Source organism: Elephas maximus, chromosome 26 (assembly GCF_024166365.1).
Source record: "Elephas maximus indicus isolate mEleMax1 chromosome 26, mEleMax1 primary haplotype, whole genome shotgun sequence".
In the NCBI taxonomy this organism is placed as follows: Eukaryota; Metazoa; Chordata; class Mammalia; order Proboscidea; family Elephantidae; genus Elephas; species Elephas maximus.
Window position 1 is genome coordinate 15,717,460 of NC_064844.1, and position 22,650 is coordinate 15,740,109.

Consider the following 22,650-nt stretch of genomic DNA (forward strand, 5'->3'; position numbering starts at 1 on the left):
ACCTGTGCCTCCAGTTTTCAGAGTGCTGGTTTGCTCCGTGACCTCAGTTCTCTGTTGGATCTCAGAAGAGTTGTTCCTTTTCAGTTTTTCTTGTTACGGGAGGGACGACTTCCAAATTTACATGCCAGATCAGAAACTGGAAGTCCTCAGGACAAAGTATCTTTGTCCACAGTGAGAACTTGGGCTTAGTACAAGAGGCCTGAACATTTTTCTTTGCACTAAAGTTTAAATGGTGGACAGCAGGGTCTTCCCTAAGAGCAGGTTCTGGTTGGAGGGAGGTACAACATGAGGGAAAGAGGTTCCAGGAAGGGACGAGGAAGAGAGGGTGGTGGCTAATTTCAACATGTCCTGATGACACCCTAGCATGGGGATTCCCAGAGATGAAGAGACTGAAGGCACTTGGAAGTAGAGCCACAAAGTTTTAATCAAATAGAGCAAAATGGCTGCAATGCAGAAGAGGTAATGCTTGGAGAAGAGAAAGACGACCATCTCCTTGGTGACATAGATTATGTGTATAAAGATGAAGCAGTACAGGAACATGGCAAACTGGTTCTGGGGGAGCAGGAGATCCTGGAGCCCTCCTGAAAACTGTGGGGGAAGGAAGACCGTGGAGCTGGCAAACCAGAGCTTTGGTGCTCTGGGCTTGAGAGCCAGACAGATCTGGGTTTCAATTCTGCTCTGTCCCTCCCCACCTATGAGTTCAGGCAAGTTATCTTCCTCACCTCAGTAAAGGGCTAAGACTGCCCATTTCACAAGATCATTAGGAAGAAGAGTGAGACAGTAAGTGAAAAATTCCTAACAAATTCACTGGCACATAGGAAGCACTCATTATGTTTTCATTCTTGAGTCTGCTTTTATCAAGCAAACGCCTTCCTTTCTGCCTGTCCCATACTTCCCATCTGAGTTACACATGTGGGCAGGGTCTCTCTGACTCAAACATCCTTACTTCTGAGCCCTAAGTCTTGGGGGTGTTCTCTGGATGATTTGACCCAACATTAAACCTTGTTTTCAGGCTGTGGCAGAATGAGAGGGGGTCCCTCGGGTACAAATGACTGTTTCTGAGCCCCCAGATCCTGGCACATGTCATATTGGAACAGCCTATGGTCCTTCAGCCCAGAGTTTTGTCTCTTCTGAGGGCAGGTGTTAAGAGACAGGTGGTGAGGTTTCCCTAAGCCCTAGGAGTACTGGGTTGTGGGGAAAGCCACTTGAGTTGTCTGGCCGATCCTGCCTGGGAGCTGCTCTTTTCTGAAATCTATACAATTAGGATCCGACAGTTCCCATTTTAACTATAAAAAGCATCAACTTTTAACTAAAGTTGGTACTGATCGATAGTTAAAAAGGCATCACCCATGGTAAATTCTTTCAAATATTTTTTAAAAATCAAGCTATATTTTGTTGTAAGCAGGCCTAAACTAGGTTAAAAAAAAAAATTTTTTTTTTTTCAATCCATCCACAAAAAGAGAGGGAGGTTGGGGGAGCTTTAAAATTGAGTCAATGTCTCATCTTTTGTAAATACGCAAAGGTAATAAAAACATTTTTGTAAATTATTTCAAAAAGCTGGGGTCCTGGAGGCATTATTGTTGAAACAACTACATAAAACAAAGGCAACAAAATAAAATGGAGGAGGGCAGAAAATGACTACAGTGATGCTCCCTCTAAAATGAATAGCAAGGAAGGCTGAAAATCAGAGGAAGGAATCCGGATGTTCTAATGGACGGACTGACCCAACAGTTCCTTCCCTGCAGACTCAGCGCAGCTCTTGATCCGTGGACTTTCTGAAGTCTGCATGCTTTCAGTTTGAAACGCTGATGGGTGATAATGATGATTTTGATAACAAAACATGCATTCATGAAACCCTTTAGACTTTTCAAAACACTCTCCATGGTCTATCCTTTAAGCAGAAGACAGAGAGCAGATAGAACTTTACAATTTCTAAGGGTTTCTATTTTATCCGGTAAGGAGAAAGATTTTTGAACTAAAAAGGGAAAACCAACATGGTTAGGTGGAGATACAGGCCAAAAGGCATGGTCCAATACCATTTATCTGCTTTAAATAGTAGTTCCAGGCTCTAACTTATGACAAACTGTATCCCAGGGGACTGAGAAAAATCACAAATTTGGAAATGGAATTTACGAAAATTCAAAAATATCAGGCAACATGCCAGAATCGTAAGAGACAGGAAAATGTTTTTTTAGATATTCAAAAAGAGAGAGAGAGAAAGATGGATTCTGGAAATCTCAGCTCAATAAACTTGAGTTGGCCCAGCAAAATCAATTAGCGTATAATTGAATAGGTATTTTCTGAGCAAGAAAAAAGGTGATATTGTTAGAAGCCAGCATGTGTTCATTAAGAATCAATCATGCAAAACCAACTCTACTTTCTTTAAAAAAAAAAAGAAGACCAGTCAACTGGTGAAATGCTTTTAGGTACTGAAATATCTTAATTCTGGGAAACGGTTTGACAGTGTGTCTCAGGATAATTTTTGGACAAGGTGGAGAAATGTGAGCTGGATAAAATCTAGCTCGAGGGTGCTGATTAATGGAACATTGCTAACCTGTAAGGAGAGCTTTAGTGGTATTTACTTGAGGTCATATCCTGTTCAACAATTATAGCAATGACTTGGATAAAGACAGAAGGCAAGCTTCTCAGAATTATGGATGACTCAGAGCTGGGAAGCATAGCTAATACATTACATCCCAATAAAATTGAGAAGGGATGGATGGAAGTTGCTGCATTTGGGTCAAAAAGTGAATTGCATGAGTACATAAAAATGGTAACAGCTACCATTTATTGAGTGCTTACCTAATGTGCCAGGCTCACTGCAAAGTGCTTTACACACATTCTCCCACGTAACGCTCACAGCAACTCTATGAGGTAGGTATTACTGTAGAGATGAGCAACCGAGGCTCAAAGAGGTTTGGTAACTTGCCGAACACCACTCAGCTTATACATGGTAGAGCCAGGATTTGAACCCATGATTATCTGACTTTAAATAGCCCAGTCAACACCGCTTTAAACAAGAACATTTTTCACCATCCAGTGCTTATGATGGCCCAGCTACAGTTTAAAGCACTTCATATCTCATCTGATCTTAAGTAGGTTTTCTTATCCTCATTTAGGACAGGTTAGGAGAGAACTGGAAACCCTGGTGGCATAGTGGTTAAGTGCTACGGCTGCTAACCAAGGGGTCGGCAGTTCAAATCCACCAGGCACTCCTTGGAAACTCTATGGGGCAGTTCTACTCTGTCCTATAGGGTCACTATGAGTCAGGATTGACTCGACGGCACTGGGTTTGGTTTTTGGTTTAGGGGAGAACTGTATATTTGTGAAAGGTTGTGTTAAGTTTTAGCTGACCACAAGGCAGTGTGATTCAACAGAGCAAAAGCAGCCCTGATCAAGGGAGGTGATGGTTCTATCAGAGTCCACTAGCCAGACAGTAGAGGGATTCTGACCTGAGCTCCCAGGCATGCAGAAAGGGGTGGAGAATGGTGGAAGTCTAGCCATGGAGAAAATGTTCCAGACTGGGGGTATATTTCCTGGAGAAGGAAGCCACAGGCAGACCTGTCTCAAGCTATTAAAAAGGCCATCAGGTGGACAAGATGGCTCAGGGGCCCCTCCTGCCGCAGACTCTTTTGAGAGAGCTGGATTTCCAGCTCAGGGAGGAAGTTCTTTCTAACAGAGCTATCCTGTATGGTGTAGGGGTCTCTAAAGCAGCGGGAAGGCCATCTCTGGAAGTGACCCAGAGGGGGAAGTGACCCAGAGGGGGAAGTGACCCAGGGAGCACCTTCCAGCTGCAAGTCCAGGCTCTGCAGGACTGGATGCTGGAGCTAGCAGGTAAGGTGGGCTCCCAGGGCAGGCAGGGTCATTTCCCCGGCCCCCGCCCCACGTCTCAGTCCACCGCAGAGCCTCCTCGACCCCCTACCCTGCGTCTCATCCCCCCGGGCCTCTAGGCCGGCGTCACCCACCAGGCGGGGCGCCGCCTGCTGCTGTAGCTGTTCCATCACCTCCTCGTGCTGCCGCTGCCTCTGGTTCTCCTCGTGCAGGTACTTCAGCCGCGTGAGCTCGAACTCCATGCGCGCCTTCTCCAGCTCTATCTCAACGTTGCGCTTGGTCCCCAGGTCTGGGGGCAGCTCCGCGAGCTGGGGCCCGTCGCCCGCCTGGCCCTTGGTGGTGGGACCAGCCTTGAGGGGCAGTGGCTTCTGCCCTGGGCAGCCTCTGTCCTCGCAAGTCTCCATCTCCTCCGGGTAGTTGCAGGAGGAGTCTGGCTTCGGGGGATCTGCTTCCTGGGCAGGAGTGGCCTGCAGTAACAGTGAGGAGTCAGTACAGGGTGGTTTCCGCCCCGCCCACGACACTCCCCAGCCACAACCCACAGGGTGTTGTGACTTGTAAAGATGTAGACACAGGAGTTAGAAACGCACTTCAAGGAGGCGTCGTCAGGACCTGAGTGTTAAGAAAAAGAGGGCAAGCTAACACTAAACAATGGTGCCTTAAGGGTGCAAGTGGTGGTATGGGGAAGTTGAGGCATAAATCTGTTTTCCTAGCAGGGCTTCCCACCAGTTGGTTCTGGTTCAAACCCCTGCTGAGAATTTGCATTTCTTTTTTTTTCTTCTATTGTTTAGATGGAAGTTTATAGCTCAAGTTAATTTTTCCTTCAAAAATTTACACACATATTGTTTTGTGACATCAGTTGCAATCACCACAATGTGACAGCACACTCTTCATTCCCACCCTGGGTTCTCTGTGTTCATTTGATCAGTTCCTGTCCCTTCTTGCCTTCTCATCCTGTTTTTGGACGGGAGCTGCCCATTTGGTGGTCTATATCTGATTGAACTAAAAAGCACATTCCTCACACGTATTATTTTTTGTTTCATAGTCCTGTCTAATCTTTGTCTGAAGGGTGGGCTTCAGGAATGGTTTCAGTTCTGGGTTAACGGTGCGTCTGGGGGCTGTAGTTTTGGAGGTTCCTCCAGTCTCTGTCAGACTATTAAGTCAGGTCTTTTTACGTGAATTTGAGTTCTCCTGCTCTGTCTGGGACTCTGTTGTGTTCCCTGTCAGTGTGGTTTTTGGTGGTAGCCGGGCACCATCTAGTTCTTCTGTTCTCAGGCTGATGGGGTCTCTGGTTCATTTGGTCCTTTAGTCCTTTGGGCTAGTGTTTTCCTTCTGCCTTTGGTTTTCTTCATCCTCTATTGCTCTGAGTGGGATGAGACCAATTGACGTATCTTAGATGGCCACTTGCAAGCTTTTAAAACCCAGACGCACTCACTGAAGTAGGGTGTAGAACATTTTCTTTATGAGCTATGTTATGCTAGTTGACTTAGATGTCCCCTGGAGAATTTGCATGTCTAAGTTCCCATGAAGTTATACGTAAGAATCACCTGGGAATCTTGTTAAAATGTAGATTCTGATTCAGTATATCTGGGGTGGAAATGCAAATTATCAGCAGGGAACTTGTTAGGCAGGCAAATTGTCAGTTTGAACCTGAACAAACTGGTTTGAAGCCCTACTTCCTACAGAGGTAATCTTTCCACCCCCCGCTATATCTAATGTTGAGATTGGTTAGACACAGGGTACTTTGAGGGCTAAGAGGGAGGAAGAAACCCAGGGCCTTTGTTGAGAGAATCCAGATATATGGGGAACAACCAAAGGGTGATGGGAGGAGCAAGGGTCCCATCCAAGGAGGGAGGGAAGGGCCCCATAGGGAGAGAGATTAGAGAGACCAGCTCCAGCTTCAGGTGACTTCACAGTCTTGTGAAGTGCTACCTGGTCCTTGGCTAGAGTCTAAGGAGGTGCCAGTTACAGGTATGGGTGTATGTCACTTGCCCTTCTTGGCAACAATCTGGAATCTCATAGCATTCAGTTCCTATCACATGTCCCCAGTGTACCCACCCTCACCTGAATGAATAGGCTGGACAGTGAGACCAGACTTCCCCCTTACCAAAGAAGCCTTTGACTTCCCTTCAGCAATGGGATCACCAGGCACCATCTTGGGGAAGTTTGGGCAGCTTTCTCCCCCTCCACGGGCTTCCATCATTTCCCTGTCCTCAGTTGTCATTCAGGAGACCACAATGCTGCTGATGGAGGCCAAAGGACATCTTTTGAGGCACTAACATTTGACCTCACCAGACTCCACAGCCCAGGCACCATCACAATCCCCTGTCCTCATAATAACTTACATTCTACCAGTTGCTAGGGTCCCTTTGGCAAAGGTGTGACACCTTTGAGGTGCTGTTATAAAAAGCTGCAAGGAGGCCCTTTCCCACTACTAGGGACCGTTTTGAAAACTAGAATTCCACCATTTTGAAATCTAGAATTCCACCATTTGAAATCTGATCCCTTGGGTCCTCTTTTAAATGCAGATTGTATTGGGATGAGTTACAATTAGTGTCACAACCTCTGATTACTTATACTTCCAGGTAGGTCATGGATTGAATTATGTCCCCCCAAAAATGTGTATATCAATTGGGATGGGCTCTGATTGCCAGTATTATGTGATTTTCTTGTATGTTGTAAATCCTGCCTCTATGATGTTAATGAGGGAGGATGGGTGGCAGTTGTGTTAGTGAGGCAGGACTCAACCTACAGGTTTGGATGGGGTTTTAAGGCAATCTCTTGAGATATAAAAGGTAGAAGCAAGCAGAGAGACAGAGGGACCTCATAGCACCAAGAAAGCGGTGTCAGGAGCAGAGCGTGTCCTTTGGACCCGGAGTTTCTGTGCAAAGAAGCTCCTAGTCCAGGGGAAGATTGATGAGAAGGCCGACAGAGAGAGAGAGCCTTCACCTGGAGCTGACACCCTGAATTTGGACTTTAACCTACTAGACTGTGAGACAATAAATTTCCCTTTGTTAAAGCCATCCACTTGTGGTATTTCTGTTATAGTAGCACGAGATGACTAAGACAGTATGATAGAATGGATTGAGGAGGACTAGAGAAGGTGGTGGAGGACTGGGGAATATACTTTGCTATCTGCAGTTTTGTGAAAACCACAGAAAAGATTTTTGGTAGTTGGAAGCAGTGTTGCATTGTGGGAAGAGAAAGAGCTGCGTTTGAATGCTAGCTTTGCTATTTTCTCTAGCCGTATGACCAAGGGAAAGTTGTTTTACCTCTCCAATAGTCAGCTTACTCATTTAAAAAAGAGAAAAAATTGTTGCATTTTAGGTAAAAGTTTATAGAGCAAAAAAATTTCCCATTCAACAAAGTGTACACCAAGTGTTCCATGACATTGGTTGCAATCCCCACACTGTGTCAGCACTCGCCCCATTTCCCCCCTAGGTTCCCCATTTCCTTTTGTCTGGTCTTCCTCCTCCTTCCTGCCTACCCATCTATGTTTTTGGGCAAATGTTGCACTTTTGATTTCGTATAGCTGTTTGTTCTATGAAGCATGTTCTTTTTGGGTGTTATTGTTTATTTTATAAACAAACCAAAAAACTGCTGCCATCAAGTCGATTCTGACTCATAGTGACCCTATAGGACAGAGTGGAACTGCCCCATAGGGTTTCCAAGGAGCAGCTGGTGAATTTGAACTGCTGACCTTTTTTTGTTAGCAGCCAACCTCTTAACCACTACACACCAGGGTTGCTGTTTATTTTATAGGCCTGGCCTGTCTCTTGCTTCACTGGAAGGTGGTTTCCAGGAATGGTTGCAGTTCCAAGTCAGAGGGGTGTCATAGGGCCATTGTCTTGGGGGTTCCTCCAGTCTTCAGCCAGTAAGTCTTTCATGAATTTGATTTTTTGTTCTACATTTTTCTCCCTCTTTATCTGGGATCCTCAGTTGTGATCCTGGTCAGAGCCATTAGTGGTAGTAGCTGAACACCATCTAGTTCTTCTGTTCTCGGCCTGTGGTGCCTGTGGTCCCTTAGTCTTTTGGAATAATTGTACCCTTGAGTCTTTGGTTTTCTTCAGTCGCCTTTACTCCAGACAGGAACACACCACTAGTTGTGTCTTAGATGGCTGCTCACAAACTTTTAAGATCCCGGACTCTACTCACCAAAGTAGAATGTAGAGCATTGTTTTTATGCACTACGTTATGCCACACGGGTCTCTGAGACTATGGTCCTTAGCCTTCAAGCATACTATCTTTGTCCCAGGAGGTATTTGGTTGTGCATAAGGTGTTCCCATGACTGTGTTCCTAGTATACTCATTTTTAAATGAGGATAATGATTTAGCCCCTTCCTAAGGTCCCTCGGTGGCCCAAATGGTTTGCACTCATCTACTAACCTAAAGATTGGCAGTTCAAACCCACCCAGTGGCACTGTGGAAGAAAGGCTGGTGATCTGCTTTTGTAAAAAATTACAGCCAAGAAAAGTCATGGAGTCATTCTACTGTGTAACACATGGGATTGCCACGAGTCAGAATCAACTTAAAGGCAGTGGTTTCCACCCCCCATTTTTTTTTTTTTTTACATTGCAGCACTGATGTGATGATAAAATAAGATAGTGTATTTACCCCATTGCCTGCCCATACTGGGGCTAAATAAATGTTCTGGGGCTAAATAAATGTTATGGTGGGTTCATGTCCCTTGAAAATTATGTTGAAGCCTTAACCCTGTGCTTGTAAATATGACCCTTTTTGGAAATAGAGATTTTCTTTTGTTATGTTAATGAGGTAATTCCAGACTAGGGTGGGTCCTGAAGCTAATCACTTCTGAGTTATAAAAAGAGCAGAATAGGTGCAGAGACACATGGAGGGGGAGGTGCCGTATGAAGACAGATACACACAGCAGATGTATCTCCAAGCCCAGGAATGCCAAGGATTGCTGGCAGCTACTAGAAGCTGAAATAGACAAAGAAGGACCTCCCCCTACAGCCACACCCTGAATTCAGATTTCTAGCCCCCTGACTAAAATGTGAGACAGTAAATTTCTATTCTTTAAAGTCACCCACTTGTGGTATTTTTGTTAGAGCAGTACTCAGTGACTGAGACATCATTATTATTAAAATGGGGTGGTTTTGTCACTGGAGAGAAGAGAGTGCTCAATCTCTACCTTCTGTCCTTCTTAAAAATCCAATGGCACAACCATTTTGGAAAAAAATACAGTGCTTCCTTAAAAAGCTATAAAAAGAAATACCATACAATCCAGCAATCCCATTCCGAGAAATCTATCCCAGAGAAATAAGAGCTGTCACACGAATAGATATATGCACACCCATGTTCATTGCAGCATTACTCACAATAGCAAAAAGATGGAAACAACCTAAGTGCCTACCAACAGATGAGTGGATAAACAAACTATGGTACATATCCATAGTGGAATAGTGTGCAACAATAAAGAACAATGATGGGTTTGCGAAACATCTCACAACATAGATGAATCTGGGGGGGCATTATGCTGACTGAAATAAGCCAATCACAAGAGGACAAACACTGAATGAGACCACCACTATAAAAACTCAGGAGAAGATTTACACACAAAAAGAAACAATCTTTGGTGGTTATGAGGGAGGGGAGGGAAAAACACTAACTAGACAATAGGTAAGTGGTAACTTTGGTTAGCGATAAGACAGTATACAACACTGGGAAGGTCGGCACGACTTGATGAAGGCAAAGTCATAGAGGCTTTGTAGGCACATCCAGACTCCCTGAGGGACCGAATTACTGGCTGAGGGCTGGGGACTACGGTCTAGGGGGACATCTAGCTTAATTGGCATAGTATAATTGATAAAGAAAATGTTCTACATCTTTCTTTGGTGAGTATTGTCTGGGGTCTTAAAAGCTTGTGGGGACCCATCTAAGATACTCCACTGGTCCCACCCCATCTGGAGCAAAGGTGAATGAAGAAAACCAAAGACACAAGGGACTCATGGACCACAACTATCACAACCTCTACCAGACTGAATCGAGCACAACTAGTGGTGCCTGGCTACCACCACTAATTGCTCTGACAGGGATCACAATAGAGGGTTCCAGACAGAGCTAGAGAAAAATACAGAACAAAATTCCAACTCGGAAAAAAAAAAAAAGACCAGACTTACTTGTCTGGACAGAGACTGGAGAAACCCCAAGTATGGCCCCAGGACACTCTTTTAACTCGGTACTGAAGTCACTCCTGTAGTTCACCCTTCAGCCAAAGATTAGACAGGCCTATAAAACAGACAATAATACGCATAGCTCAACCACGTATATGAGACTAAACAAGCACACCAGCTCAGGGGCAAGGACGAGAAGGCAGGAGGGGACAGGAAAGCCAGACAAATGGAAATGGGGAAATCAAGGGTGAGAAGGGGAGAGTGTTGACAAATTTTGGGGTTGGAAACCAATGTCACAAAACAATACGTGAATTGTTTAATGAGAAACTAATTTCTTCTGTAAGCCTTCATCTAAAGCACAATAAATAAAAAAGAAAAGAAAAGAAAAAGACTACTTTAACTGAACCATGACATTCCTTTCCTGGCATTATGGCAGTAACCACAGGAGCTATCTCACAATTACCATGTAAGATGTCAGTCGTGCCTCAAGGACTAGCAGTAGGGTTGCCAGATAAATCCAGGATGCCCAGTTAAATTTGGATTTCAGATAAATCATGAATAATTTTTAGTATAAATATGTTCTAAAAATCACATGACACATATTTATACTAAAAAAATTATTCATTGTTTATCTGAAATTCAGATTAAACTGGGCATCCTGTATTTTTATTTGCTAAATCTAATGATCTTAGCTAGAAGAGGCTGCACACAGGGGAGGATTATATATGGCCACATGATCAACTGCTATTAAACCACACCAAGTCCTGAAATGTACAGTAGGTGCTATGGGGAGTTGTATCTGCTTTTGCTATATATCAAACAATCTCAAAGTCTCAGGAACATTCAAAAATAAGCATTTATTTAGCTCAGGCATCTAAGAGTTTGCTGATCCAGGCTGGCTCAGCAGAGGGGTTGGCCTAGGCAGGTCTGCTCCACATGCCTCTTATCCTCTTCTCAGGAACGGTGGGCTAGACTGCGCATGCTCTTTTCATGGCAACTGTAGAGGCACAAGAGTCCTGGAACTGGTATATCAGCACTTCCCTTTTATTCTATTGGCCAAAGCTAGTCAAGAATATTTTACTGTTTTCTCTGATTTTGTATTTGGAATTCCCCATAATAAAAAATTAAAGGTAAAGAAATAAACCACCAGGTTAAGAGTTACCTACTACCTTGTGGGCTTCTTATAGACTCAGACTGTCCCAAAGACATGGCACCTTGGGTCAAACATAGAGTTAAACGATGGGAAAATGTACGCTGCCCCTTTGGTTGCCGAAACTGCAATGATATATGGTAAAAGGTGTGGATACAGGGCAGGATGAAGAACTGAGGTCAATTAGGCAATCTATCACAGTAGTCAAGAAGGGCAGAGGTAATATGGCTAGAGGAGCTTAGGAAGGTTTGGTGGAAGAGGTGACAAGAAGAGTGGATGGAATTTGGGTAAGAGGAAAGGATCAACATGAGCAAAGCCCTAATTGATAATTATAATCCAGTTGCCTCTCCATTCCTGCTCTCTGCCCTTCTCTACCCTGCCCTTCACTGACCTCCATGAAGTCCATTTAATTCATTAAGCAGAACAGTGCATTCTGAAAGCAAAGCAGAGTTTGGGACTATCCCTTTTCCCAAGGAGAGGGCATCACAAACCTGTCCTTTGGGAAACTCCTCGGGAAGTTGGGGAGATAACATCTTATGAGCCTTGGGTTGGTTTGGCACGCTTGGCAGCCATGAAAAGGTCTCCCTCTCCCTCCCTCACTTAGCTCAGGAAAAGGGAGGTTATAGTAAAGCCACATGAGGGAAAAAGGGAGACCAAATCACATGGGAGCCCAGAAACAAGGACAGGAAATGACTGGCCTCATGGAGACTGTGCTGGACCCAGGACAACTGTGGGGATCCAGCAGCCATTGCCGGTACGTCTGCGCTTTGTGACACAGCCGATTTTGGTGTCTCTGCTTCTCTGCCTCCTTTCACTTCTCACCAAGATCCTTCCTCATCTTTTTTCCTGCCTCACAGCTTCAGTGTTTGTAAGGTTTCTGCTTCCTCCAATTTCGCTTACTCATAACTTCAACTTGCTAATGATGCTTCGTGGTCCAACCGCCTGGCCTCTGTCCGTGCATCCTGACAGTGTCGTGTCTGTCCTAACGGTCTGCCTCACTCACAATTTCCTACTAGATTTTTGCAAAAGCAAGAGTCAGAATGACCTGGTTTGTCTCTATTTGAGCAGAGCTTTTCATTCCAGCCACTGGGCAGCCTACAGATTGAGAAGGGGCCCAGCGCAGTTTACTGAATGGTGAAAAAGTGGAAGGATAGGGAGGGGAGGGTCATATAGTCCAATGCACACCAGCCTTAAGTCATCTGCAAGCAGGAGCTGTCTAGTGGGCCAGTTTCCTTGAGGAGGGGCAACAGGTGTAGCAGGCACCATGGGGAAGATTGATGAACATGCTCATAGAGTCCATATCAGTTGTAGGTTTAGCAAATAGCCGGATGGGAGACTAATGTGTGAATACAGTGCTTACAAGCTTTCATGTACATTATCTCCTTTGACTCTCAGAATACCCTTGTGAAACCATTTACAGCAGCTACGATTATTGTTGGCTGACAAGCCAGGAACTCGAGTCACACAGAGAGATAAAGGGATTTGCGTTTGGATGCGAAGGACATTAGTGGTTGAGTCAGGACTGGAACGCGGGTTTCCGCACTCCTCCCCCTGTGGTTTTGGACTAGACCATAAGGATGGTCTTTGGGCTCCAACTTTAAGAGGTGAGATAGTGTCTGCCTCCTAAGAAGAAAAGGAATATGTGCAAAGATGTTTATTACAGCATTGTTGACAACAGCAAAAGACTGGAAACAAATCCCCACCACAAAGGATCTGGTTAAACCATGAGAGCTGTATCCGTATCAAGAGCACAACGCAGCTGTCAGGAAGAATAAGATTCAAGGAAATTAATAAGATAATGCATTAGCACAAATATAGAATGCTCTCCAAGATCTATCATTTATTGGAAAAGCAATAACAGTGCTTTCATATGTATTCAAATATGAAAATATGTTATAGTTGTGTATGCCTAGAATATGCCTCGAAAGACATGCAAGAGACTGGTCCACGAAGACAGCCTCTGAAGTGGGGGAGCTCAGGAGTTGGGGGCTTAGCGGGGGTGGGAGGCTGATGCTCAACTGTATGCCGTTTTGAAGTCTTTGATCTTTTTGTTTTCAAACTATGCTTCTGTATTACACTGTCAATTAAAATATTAAAAAGTGTCCAGAGGGGAGAAATCTGCTCAGCATCACACTCTCATCTAGTTGATTCTGGCTCATAGCGACCATAAGGTTTCCCAGGCTGTAAATCTCTACGGAAGCCGACTGCCATGTCTTTCTCGTGAAGAAGCACTGGTGGTTTCGAATTGCTGACTTTGGGGTTAGCAGTTGAGCACTTTAACCAGTGTACCACCAGGGCTGAGCATAGGTGAAGGAAATGTAGGATGTGTAACTTGTTCTGGCTGAGGACAAGCAGGGATTTGGGATCCACTTGGTCATTCTTTCCTCTGTCCTGTTTTCCACTCTTCAGCTCTGATCTCCATTTCAACCAGGTGTCGGTGGAGATGTCTTACTACTGAAATGACCTCTTCCCTTCCCGGCTGTCTCAGGCACAGGCTCTGCTGTGACTTTGAGATGTGTCAGCTCAGGTGCGCTGGAGGTTTTGCAGGATTATAATTATGATGATAAGAAGAGTTTACATTTATTGAATGCTAACCATGTACCCCAGTCGCTAGAAAGTGTCATTGTGTTTGGTAGGTTAGAGGGTCAATAAAAACAAGGGGAACCCTGAGTGAGATGGATTGATACAAGAGCCAAACAACGCACTCAAACATACCAACGATCATGAAGATGGCACAGGACCAGGTGACATTTTCTTCTGTTATACATCAGGAAATCAAACAACGTATTGCCTTGGGCAAATCTGTTGCAGGAGACCCCTTTAAAGTGTTAAAAAGCAAAGATGTCTCTTTGAGGACTAAGGTGTGGCTAACCCAAGCCATGATATTTTCAATTGCCTCATATGCATGTGAAAGCTGGACAACGAATAAAGAAGACAGGAAAAGAATTGATGCCTTTTGAATTATGGTGCTGGGGAAGAATATTGAATATACCATGATCTGGAAACCCTAGTGCCGTAGTGCTTAAGAGCTACGGCTGCTAACCGAAAAGGTCAGCAGTTCAAATCCACCAGGCACACCTTGGAAACTTTATGGGGCAGTTCTACTCTGTCCTATAGGGTCACTATGAGTTGGAATCTACTCTACAGCAATTGTTTTTTTTTTTGGTTTATGGACTGCCAGAAGAATGAACAAGTCTGTTTTGTAAGAAATAGAGCCAGAGTGCTCCTTAGAAGGGAGGATGGCAGGACTTCGTCTCAGATACTTTGGACATGTTATCAGGAGAGACCAGTCCCTGGAGAAGGACATCATGCTTGGTAAGTGGAGGGTCAGTGAAAAAGAGGAAGACCCTCAATAAGATGAATTGACACAGTGGCCACAACAATGGGCTCAAGCATAACAATGATTGTGAGGATGGCATAGGACCAGGCAATATTGCATTTTATTATATATAATGTCACTATGGGTCAGAACTGGCTCAATGGCACCTAATGACAACAACATACATAAGGTTGCAATGAGGCAGAACTGAGTTGATGACGACTAACAGTAACAACAACCAAGTACCAGGTGCTGGGAATTTTTCATAAACTATCTTAAATTTTGAAACAACCATATGAGTTATTATTTCTGTCTTTATCAAAGTGGGAACTGAGGTACAGAGAGATTAAGTAGCCTGCCCACAGTTACACAGCAAGGAAGAGGCTGAGCCAGGGTATAAGCCCAGGTGGCCTGACTCCAGGACCTGAGCTGTTGGCCACTCTGTGGCCGTTGGGAGGCTGTGCTGGGCTGGGCTGTTGTAGGCTCACTCCCCTCCGGGTTAAGAATATTGCTGCAAGAGGGGTGAGGTAAGAGGAGAGAACATCTTTCCGCCATCTTCTGACTTCTCCAACTGAAGATCTTGTTCTTTTAGTCTGGAGGTGGCTGTGGTGTTGACGAAAATGTACCAGCTTTGGAATCAGAACATCTGGGTTAGGGTTCTGGCTCTGCCACTTATACCTGGGCCAGTCACTGAACATCCTGCACCTCTGTTTCCTTATTTATAAAATGGGGATGTTAATTCTGGATCTACCTGCCTTAAAAAAAAAAAAAAAAATTTTTTTTTTTTTTTTACAGGGTATCAAATGAGAAAATGTATGTGGACGTACTTAGTAAATGGCCATATACTTAACAAATTTAGTCAGTGGTCTTTTCTACACACTTCCAAGGTGCCTAGCCTCATGCTGCTCCTTGTGGGTAGGAATGGGAAGACGTTCTTCAGGACTGTTCATTGACAATGTAGCATCATCCCCAGCCCTTCCACTTTCTGCATTGCAGGGGCAAAGCCTGGAACTACCACATTCCAGGTTAGATCTGCCCATGAGAGGCACTCATAGGAGATGTCAAAGGCACAAGAAAAGGAGGAGCCATTATTTTCATCTGATGGTAGCGGGCAAACATGTAATTAGTCAACAGACAGGAGGTAAACTTACATTGGTTTCCAGGCCCTATCTTGTTAAATAACCACTTTGGTGCTGCAGGTAACTGAGCTAATTATCAATGGAGGTTTCCTGAGACTTCTGTAAACTTTTGTTCTCCTAAAAGCAGTGGTGGTTTTCCCTCACAGTTGTTATTCCAGCCCTCCTGGTGGTTCTGTAAATACCAAAGTCCCTATATTAAATCCCTTCCTGTTAAAAATACTTAGAGTGGTCCTGACTGAACCTTGGGTGAGAAGAACAATGATTCAAGATGCTTTTCAAGGATTAGTTGGGGAAGTTAGACTGAAGAGGGAGCAAGAAGGTGCCTGATGAGAACCTTTCCAGGGAATATGCAAGGATGTGAATGCCTGTATACGAGTGTTGCATCAGGCAGGGGTCCAGTCAGGAGATACAAACCGCACAGGAATCGAATACGGAAGGTACAATGTAAAGAATTACTAACTAGTAACAGGGGATTTGGCACTCTGCTGGCACAAATGGCTAAGTGTTTGACTGCTAACTGAAAGGTTTGAATCCACTCAGGGACTCCGTGGGAAAAAGACCAGGCGATTTGCTTCGGTAAAGATTACAGCCCTATGGGGTAGTCCTACCCTGTCACATGGGGCTGCTATGAGTCAGAACACCTAACAGCAACACGGGATTTACTAGCTGGGGGTAACCAAAACCAAACCAAACCCACTGCCCTAGAGTTGATTCTGACTTATAGTGACCCTATAGGACAGAGTAAACCTAGGGGTAAACAGAACCCTAAATAATACGGGAAGGAAAAAATTGGGAAGCGGTGCCCCTCCAAGGCTGAGATTCAGGCCTCATTGGAGAAGGTGTGGCTGTAGCCCAGTGGATGGTGTAAAGGTTTGCGGAGGTGCTGCAGGTTGACGCTGGTGAGCAGGAACCCGCCCATGGGCTTGCTGACAAGATTCTCTGGGAAGCTGCCTTGACAGTGCTGTTGAAATCACCAAGAAATTTCTGCAGAAAACCTCTGCTGGGAAACTTGTGGGAAGCTGCCCCCACGGTGCCACTGAAACTCTCGAGATGGGCACCACTAGATGTGTGGAGGCAGGCCAAGCATTGCAGCACTGCCAACAAGCAGAGAAGACAGACACCAGAACCCGGAAGAGAAGACCCTTACTCCTGTGATGTCTCTCCAGCGCCCTCTACTGGCAAGCTTAACATTGTGCCAGCTGGCCAGAGAAACGTTTATAGATAGGGTTCCACTTCAGGGTCACATGAGGGGCAATGAAGGGTGGATCTGCAGCTGAGAGGCAATTAATTGATAACTGGTACAGCTTGTGTATACCGGTAAGTCAGCTCCCTCTCAACACATCTGCCCCATTGCTTTGAGGGAATGTCCTGCCTTTTGAGAAATTCAACCCAAAACAATATTTTCTGAGCCCCTCTCTGGCAGGTTTACAGCCCTGTGCTAGGCACTGTGGGGGGAATACCAAGAACCATCAGATGCAATCCTTACCTTTGTGGAGCAGATGATCTAGTTGGAGAGACGTGGGATGTTTCTTGATGTTCCCCAAGTACGCCCTCTCCTTGCCTGCCTTCCTGCCTTTTTGCTTGCTGTTTCCTCAGCCTAGACACCCTCTTCCTCTTATTTCCACCTACGGAAAGTTCCTGCCAACCTTGCAGGCCCATCTCAGATACCGACCGCCTGTTAATCCACTGCATCTCTGGCTCTGGCATGCAGGGGCGGATTACCTAATAAGCAAGGTACACACAGGCTTACTTGTGTTTATTCACCCATCTGTAGTGCACAATTAGTAAGTAAACACAATTAAGCCCCAGCGTACCTTGCTTACCGTAAGCCTGTGCGTACCTTGCTTACTGGTTAACCTACGCCCGCCTGTATGTTACAGCAATCGGGGTGTTCTTTTCATCTTTTCCACTAACTTAGGGGGTCGCTAAGGGTGGAGACATGGCCATGCTGAAATGCACTCGGTAAAGGTTCGGTTCTGACAATGGCTCTGGCCAGCCTGCTGGCCCCCTTCTGGCTAGTGAGTGGGACCCAGGCCTGTGTGTAAGCAGGCAGACGGGATCCAGGAGTTAGACCTTCTAAGCAGAGCCAGAGGCCGTGCTTCCTAACCAGTTGTCATTTTATTCCTCTGACTTGATATGGGTGAATCAGTGGTAGAAGAATTCCTACCAAGTTGGATGTAAATCCAAGTCTTGTAAGTTTAATTCTATTTTAAATGCCTGAGAAATAGGGTGGGAGGTGTGGGGACTTTGCTATTTTGGCATAATTGAACAAAGCTGTCTTCCCCCAGTCTGTAATTTAGGTAGGTCCCATGGTCATTCATGGACTGGGTTTGTCAAAGCAAAGCCCACCTATGGTGATTTCAGAGACACCTGAGTAAAGGTGCCGATGTACTCTAACCAGGTAGGCGCTCTGGAAGGAAGGACGGTTCCCAGGAAGAGCCTGTGTCAGGCTGGAATCCTGGGCTTTCTTCTTTTCAGAGCCAGAAGGGCTGGGAGACCCTCCATCCCTGACTGCAGTAGCTCTTAGTAACTACCTGCTGATTAACTCATTTGAGGGTCAGAGAAGGGGCCCAGCAGAGTGCATGGGAGATATTCTGGAGCCGGAATAGGAGGCTGGGAGTTCTAGCCCAAACTCCGCCACTAGCTGCAGAAGGACGGCAGACACGTTATTTAAACCAGCTTATTTTTTCTGGTGCAGCTTCTGCAGCTGAAAACCGGGGCAATTAAGGAGTCCCTGGGTGGTACATAACTGAGAGGTTGGTGGTGCAAATCTACCCAGAGACAATCTCAGAAGAAAGGTCTGGCCATCTGCTTCTAAAAACTCAGTACTTCCCCGGAGGTCATGGTCCCCAGGCCTCCTGTTAGCCCAAGACAGGAACCATTCCCAAAGCCAACTCTTCAGACAGGGATTGGACTGGACAATGGGATAGAAAATGATACTGGTGAAGAGTGAGCTTCTTGGATCAAGTAGACAAGTGAGACTGTGTGGGCAGCTCCTGTCTGGAGGGGAGATGAAAGGGCAGAGGGGGTCATAAACTGGTCGAATGGACAGGAAAAGAGAAAGTGGAGGGAAGGAGTGTGCTGTCTCATTAGAGGGAGAGCAACTAGGAAAGGTGCATATAAATTTTTGTATGAGAGACTGACTTGATTTGTAAACTTTCACTTAAAACACAATAAAAATCAAAAAACAAAAAACAACTTAGCCCTTGAAAGCCCAACGGAGCACAGTTCTACTCTAACACACATGGGGTCGCCATGAGTCAGAACAAACTCAAAGGTAACTTATTAATTTATTCTTTGCACAGGGCTGAAGGGGAAACCAACCGACTAGTGAAGTGTTCAGAGCTTCATCTGAGGCTGTTATCATTGTTGTTTCCACCTTACAACATGTGGGTTTGCCACCAACTGGCCACTTTCCCAGCTCCAGGTGCTTTCTTAGCGGTGGGCTGAATGAGGCAATGGGGGTCTCTCCCATGCTTCTCCCTTCTTACCCTTATGACATTGTTAAGTTCCCTTAAAAAAAAAAAAAAAAGCCTCAAGGACGTTCATCTAAGAATCCTTTTTTTTTTTTTAATTTCATGGGAGCATACATTCTCCGCCCCCCCCAACCTCAAAGGGAAGGTGACTGCAACCTTGTGAAACCTGTGTTGGCCAAGACTGCCCCCTTGTGGTCCCAGCTTGTCCTTACTGGGAGGCTTTCCCTCCAGGAGTTTCCAGTGTTTCGTAAACAGAAATACCTGGACCAGACGGAAACACGGGAAACAGACTGACAATGGAAGGAGCCATAGGGGGCGTCCAGCCTCAGGGACATCTAGCAGGGGGTGGTTGGCAGCTGTCCTGCAGGGAGGTGGACGTTGGCCCCTGGAGGCTCCTTCCAGCCAGCAGGGAGTGCTGGAGAGCTGGGACAGCAAGCAACTGGGTTTGTCTGTCTTAGGCTTGAGGTAAGACTTCAGAGCCTTGAAGGGAGTAGGGCTATGGGGCTGGGGGCCTGAAGTGGCATGACAGGTAGGAAACTAAGGAGGAGGGGAGATCTGTCAGGGAATCAAGTAGGGGCTTAGGAAATAGGGTGAGGACAAGAGTAAGCGCTCAGGTCTTGGAAATGGAGTCACAGGTGGGGTTCACTTACTAGAGCTGAGAGACCTGTCAGAGTAGACCTGGCCCTGAGGCTGACTGATGCCCTGAGTGTGGTGTAATCTGGAGGTGTTATATGGCCTCCAGGTTGACCTGAGTCTCCAGAGTTGGGCTAAACCTTCAGGAAACGACTAAAGTGCCTCTAGCTGTACATAGGGAGTCCCTGGGTCGTGTAAATGCTTAACACGATCAGCTGCTAACCTAAATGTTGGAGGTGTGAGTCCACCTAGAAGGGCATTGGGAGAAAGGCCTGGTGATTTACTTCCAAAAGTTAGCCATTGGAAACCCTATGGAGCACAGATCCACTCTGACACCCATGGGGTCACCATGAGCTGGAACTGACTTGACAAATAACTGGTTAGCTGTATGTGAGGAACTGTCATTCCAGGACAATGTTTCAATTTCTGCAAGGTTCTATGTAAGACCTGACCTTGGCAAATTCTGAAAAAACTCAGTTCATTTTTCTTCTTTGTCATCTACTAGCAGGGCTCACCCCCTTTGACAGCTCAGACCCTGTTCCTCACCTAAGCTCACCCCACTAAGACTCTGCTCTGAGCCTCTCACTAACTTCCCCGCTCTCTTAGTCGTTTAATGCTGCTATAACAGAAATACCACAAGTGGATGGCTTGAACAATCAGCAATGTATTCTCTCACACTTTAGGAGGCTAGAAGTCTGAATTCAGGGTACCAGCTACAGGGGAAGGCTTTCTCTCTCTCTGTTGGTTCTAAAGGGAAAGTCTTTGTCATCAATCTTCTCCTGGTCTAGGAGTTTCTCAGTGTAGTGACCCTGGGTCCGAAGGACACATTCTGCTCCCAGCTTGGTAGTAGGAAGTCCCTATCCTCTCTGCTGGCTTCTCTTAAAAGAGGTTGACTCAAGATACAACCTGATCCTGTGGATTGTGTCCTGCCTCATTAATATAACTGCCTCTAATCCTGCCTCGTTAACACCGTAGAGGTCAGGATTTACAACACATAGGATAATTACATCAGAGCACAAAATGGAGGACAACCTCACAATCCTGGGAATCATGGCCTAGCCAAGTTGGCACACATTTTTGGGGGACACAGTTCAATCCATAACACCTGCCTAGAAAACAAAGCTGCCATTGGAGCTGTTACCCCAAGAGGCATCTAATCTACAGACAGATAATGGCTCGACATGTCACTCTTCCCAGGCATTCTTACATTTTGATGAGTATCAAGCCCTCTTAACCCAAATGATGGAGTTTTAGGTGTTGAAGCAGAATAATGGTGAGAAAATTGAGTATTTGGGGAAGGCTTCCCAGAAGCTCTCTGTCTTAGGTTGGGTTCTCTAGAAAAGCAAAACCAGTGCAATGTATAAATATATGCACAGATTTATGTCAAGGAAATGGTGCACGTGGTTGTAGAGGCTCGAAAGTTCCAAGTCCGTGGGTCAGGCTTGAGGCTTCTCCTGATTCACATAGCTGCAGGGGCTGGCGAACCCAAGATCAGAAGGTCAGACAGTAGGCCTCTGGCTCACAGGCTGCCGAGGTTGATGAATTCCAAGATTGGCAAGTAAGACAGCAACTAAGCCACTAGCCCAAGCCCCAAGAACTGGAGGTCCGATGAACAGGAGCCAGCTGCAGCCTCCAGAACAAACAAAAAGCCAGTAAACCTTGCCAGGAAATCCACCTATATCGGATACAGGCCACACTCCCAAGGAAGCTTCCTTTCAACTGATTGGCTTCTCACAACAGATCTCATCATGGAGGTGGTCACATTATAGCGGATCTCATTATGCAGGCAATTACATCATTATATACCTGCCAAACTATTTCATAACTGCCAAACCACTGAGAATCACGGCCCAGCCAAGTTGAAATAGCCTTAAGCATCACACCTTCATTGACAATGAAAATCAACTCAAAATACAAGCATAACCCTCCTCAAAAACCCAAATATCAGTCATGGCTATGTTGTCTGTGTTGTTAGCAGGATTAGAAATGGTTCACTTTACAAGGACTATATCAGCACCTATGTCTCGCTTGCAGCTTGTAGGAGTTTTTGACGTTTTGCTTCCAGATGTCATCCTTAGAGCAGCATTTCCCAGAGGGCATTTCCCAGGAGGCCAGTCCCAAGGGATGTACCATGAAGGTCATGTTTCCATGGTTAGGTAAGTTTGGTAAACCCTGTACACCAGACCCCCTGCTAGAAAGTCACAATTTACATGAGCAGATGAAAGGAGCTGAGAGGTCTGGGGGTGAAGGAACCTGTGTACTTTTGCTTAATGCTGATTTCTCCAAATTTGTTTGACTTTAGATTCGTCTTCCTTGCATATTATGTATTTTCCTATCTTAGAGCTGGTTTCCTGCAGAGCTGACTTGGGGAACCAGCTTTGGGTCATCTTCCTCACAGGGATTACCAACTCATAGGCTGTATTAGACGGCAGGTCAGAAGGAAGCTTTGACTTGCAGAAGCTGTCTGAGAGCCTCTGACCTTGGTGTGCCTGAGTTCCCTGCAGCTTCCAGAGGCTTCCATAGTAGCTCTGAACCACCACCATTATCTCCCTTGGGTACCCTGGGGCACACTTCCAACATGGGTTTGAAAGTTGGGTTGCCAGATTAAGCAACGCAAATACTAAAAATAGCAACTAAAATTACAGTTTATTGTTGTCGTTAGGTGCTGTTGAGTTGGCTCCGACTCACAGCGACCCTATGTACAACAGAATGAAAACGTTGCCTGGTCTTCACCATCCTCACAATCGTTGCTATGTTTGAGCCCATTGTTGCAGCTACTGTGCCAATCCATTTCATTGAGGGGCTTCCTCTTTTTTGCTGACCCTCTGCTTTACCAAGCATGATGTCCTCCTCCAGGGATTGCTCCCTCCTGATGATGTGTCCAAAGTAAGCAAGATGAAGTCTCACCATCCTCGCTTCTGAGGAACATTCTGGCTGTACTTCCTCCAAGACTTATTTATTCATTCTTCTC

The 22,650-nt window shown here is 45.5% G+C and overlaps 1 protein-coding gene across 1 annotated transcript; it reads right to left on the reverse strand.

The window, feature by feature from the left end:
• Positions 1–225: 225 nt before the first annotated feature.
• TMEM247 (transmembrane protein 247) lies at positions 226–17,115 on the reverse strand. Its single transcript, XM_049870156.1, has 5 exons — positions 17,057–17,115; positions 5,936–6,071; positions 3,966–4,298; positions 400–588; positions 226–264 (listed from the first exon to the last, which is right to left on the reverse strand). The coding sequence occupies exons 2-5, from the start codon at positions 6,050–6,052 to the stop codon at positions 226–228; spliced, it is 678 nt and encodes a 225-aa protein (XP_049726113.1). The 5' UTR covers positions 6,053–6,071; positions 17,057–17,115.
• Between the last annotated feature and the right edge of the window lie 5,535 nt (positions 17,116–22,650).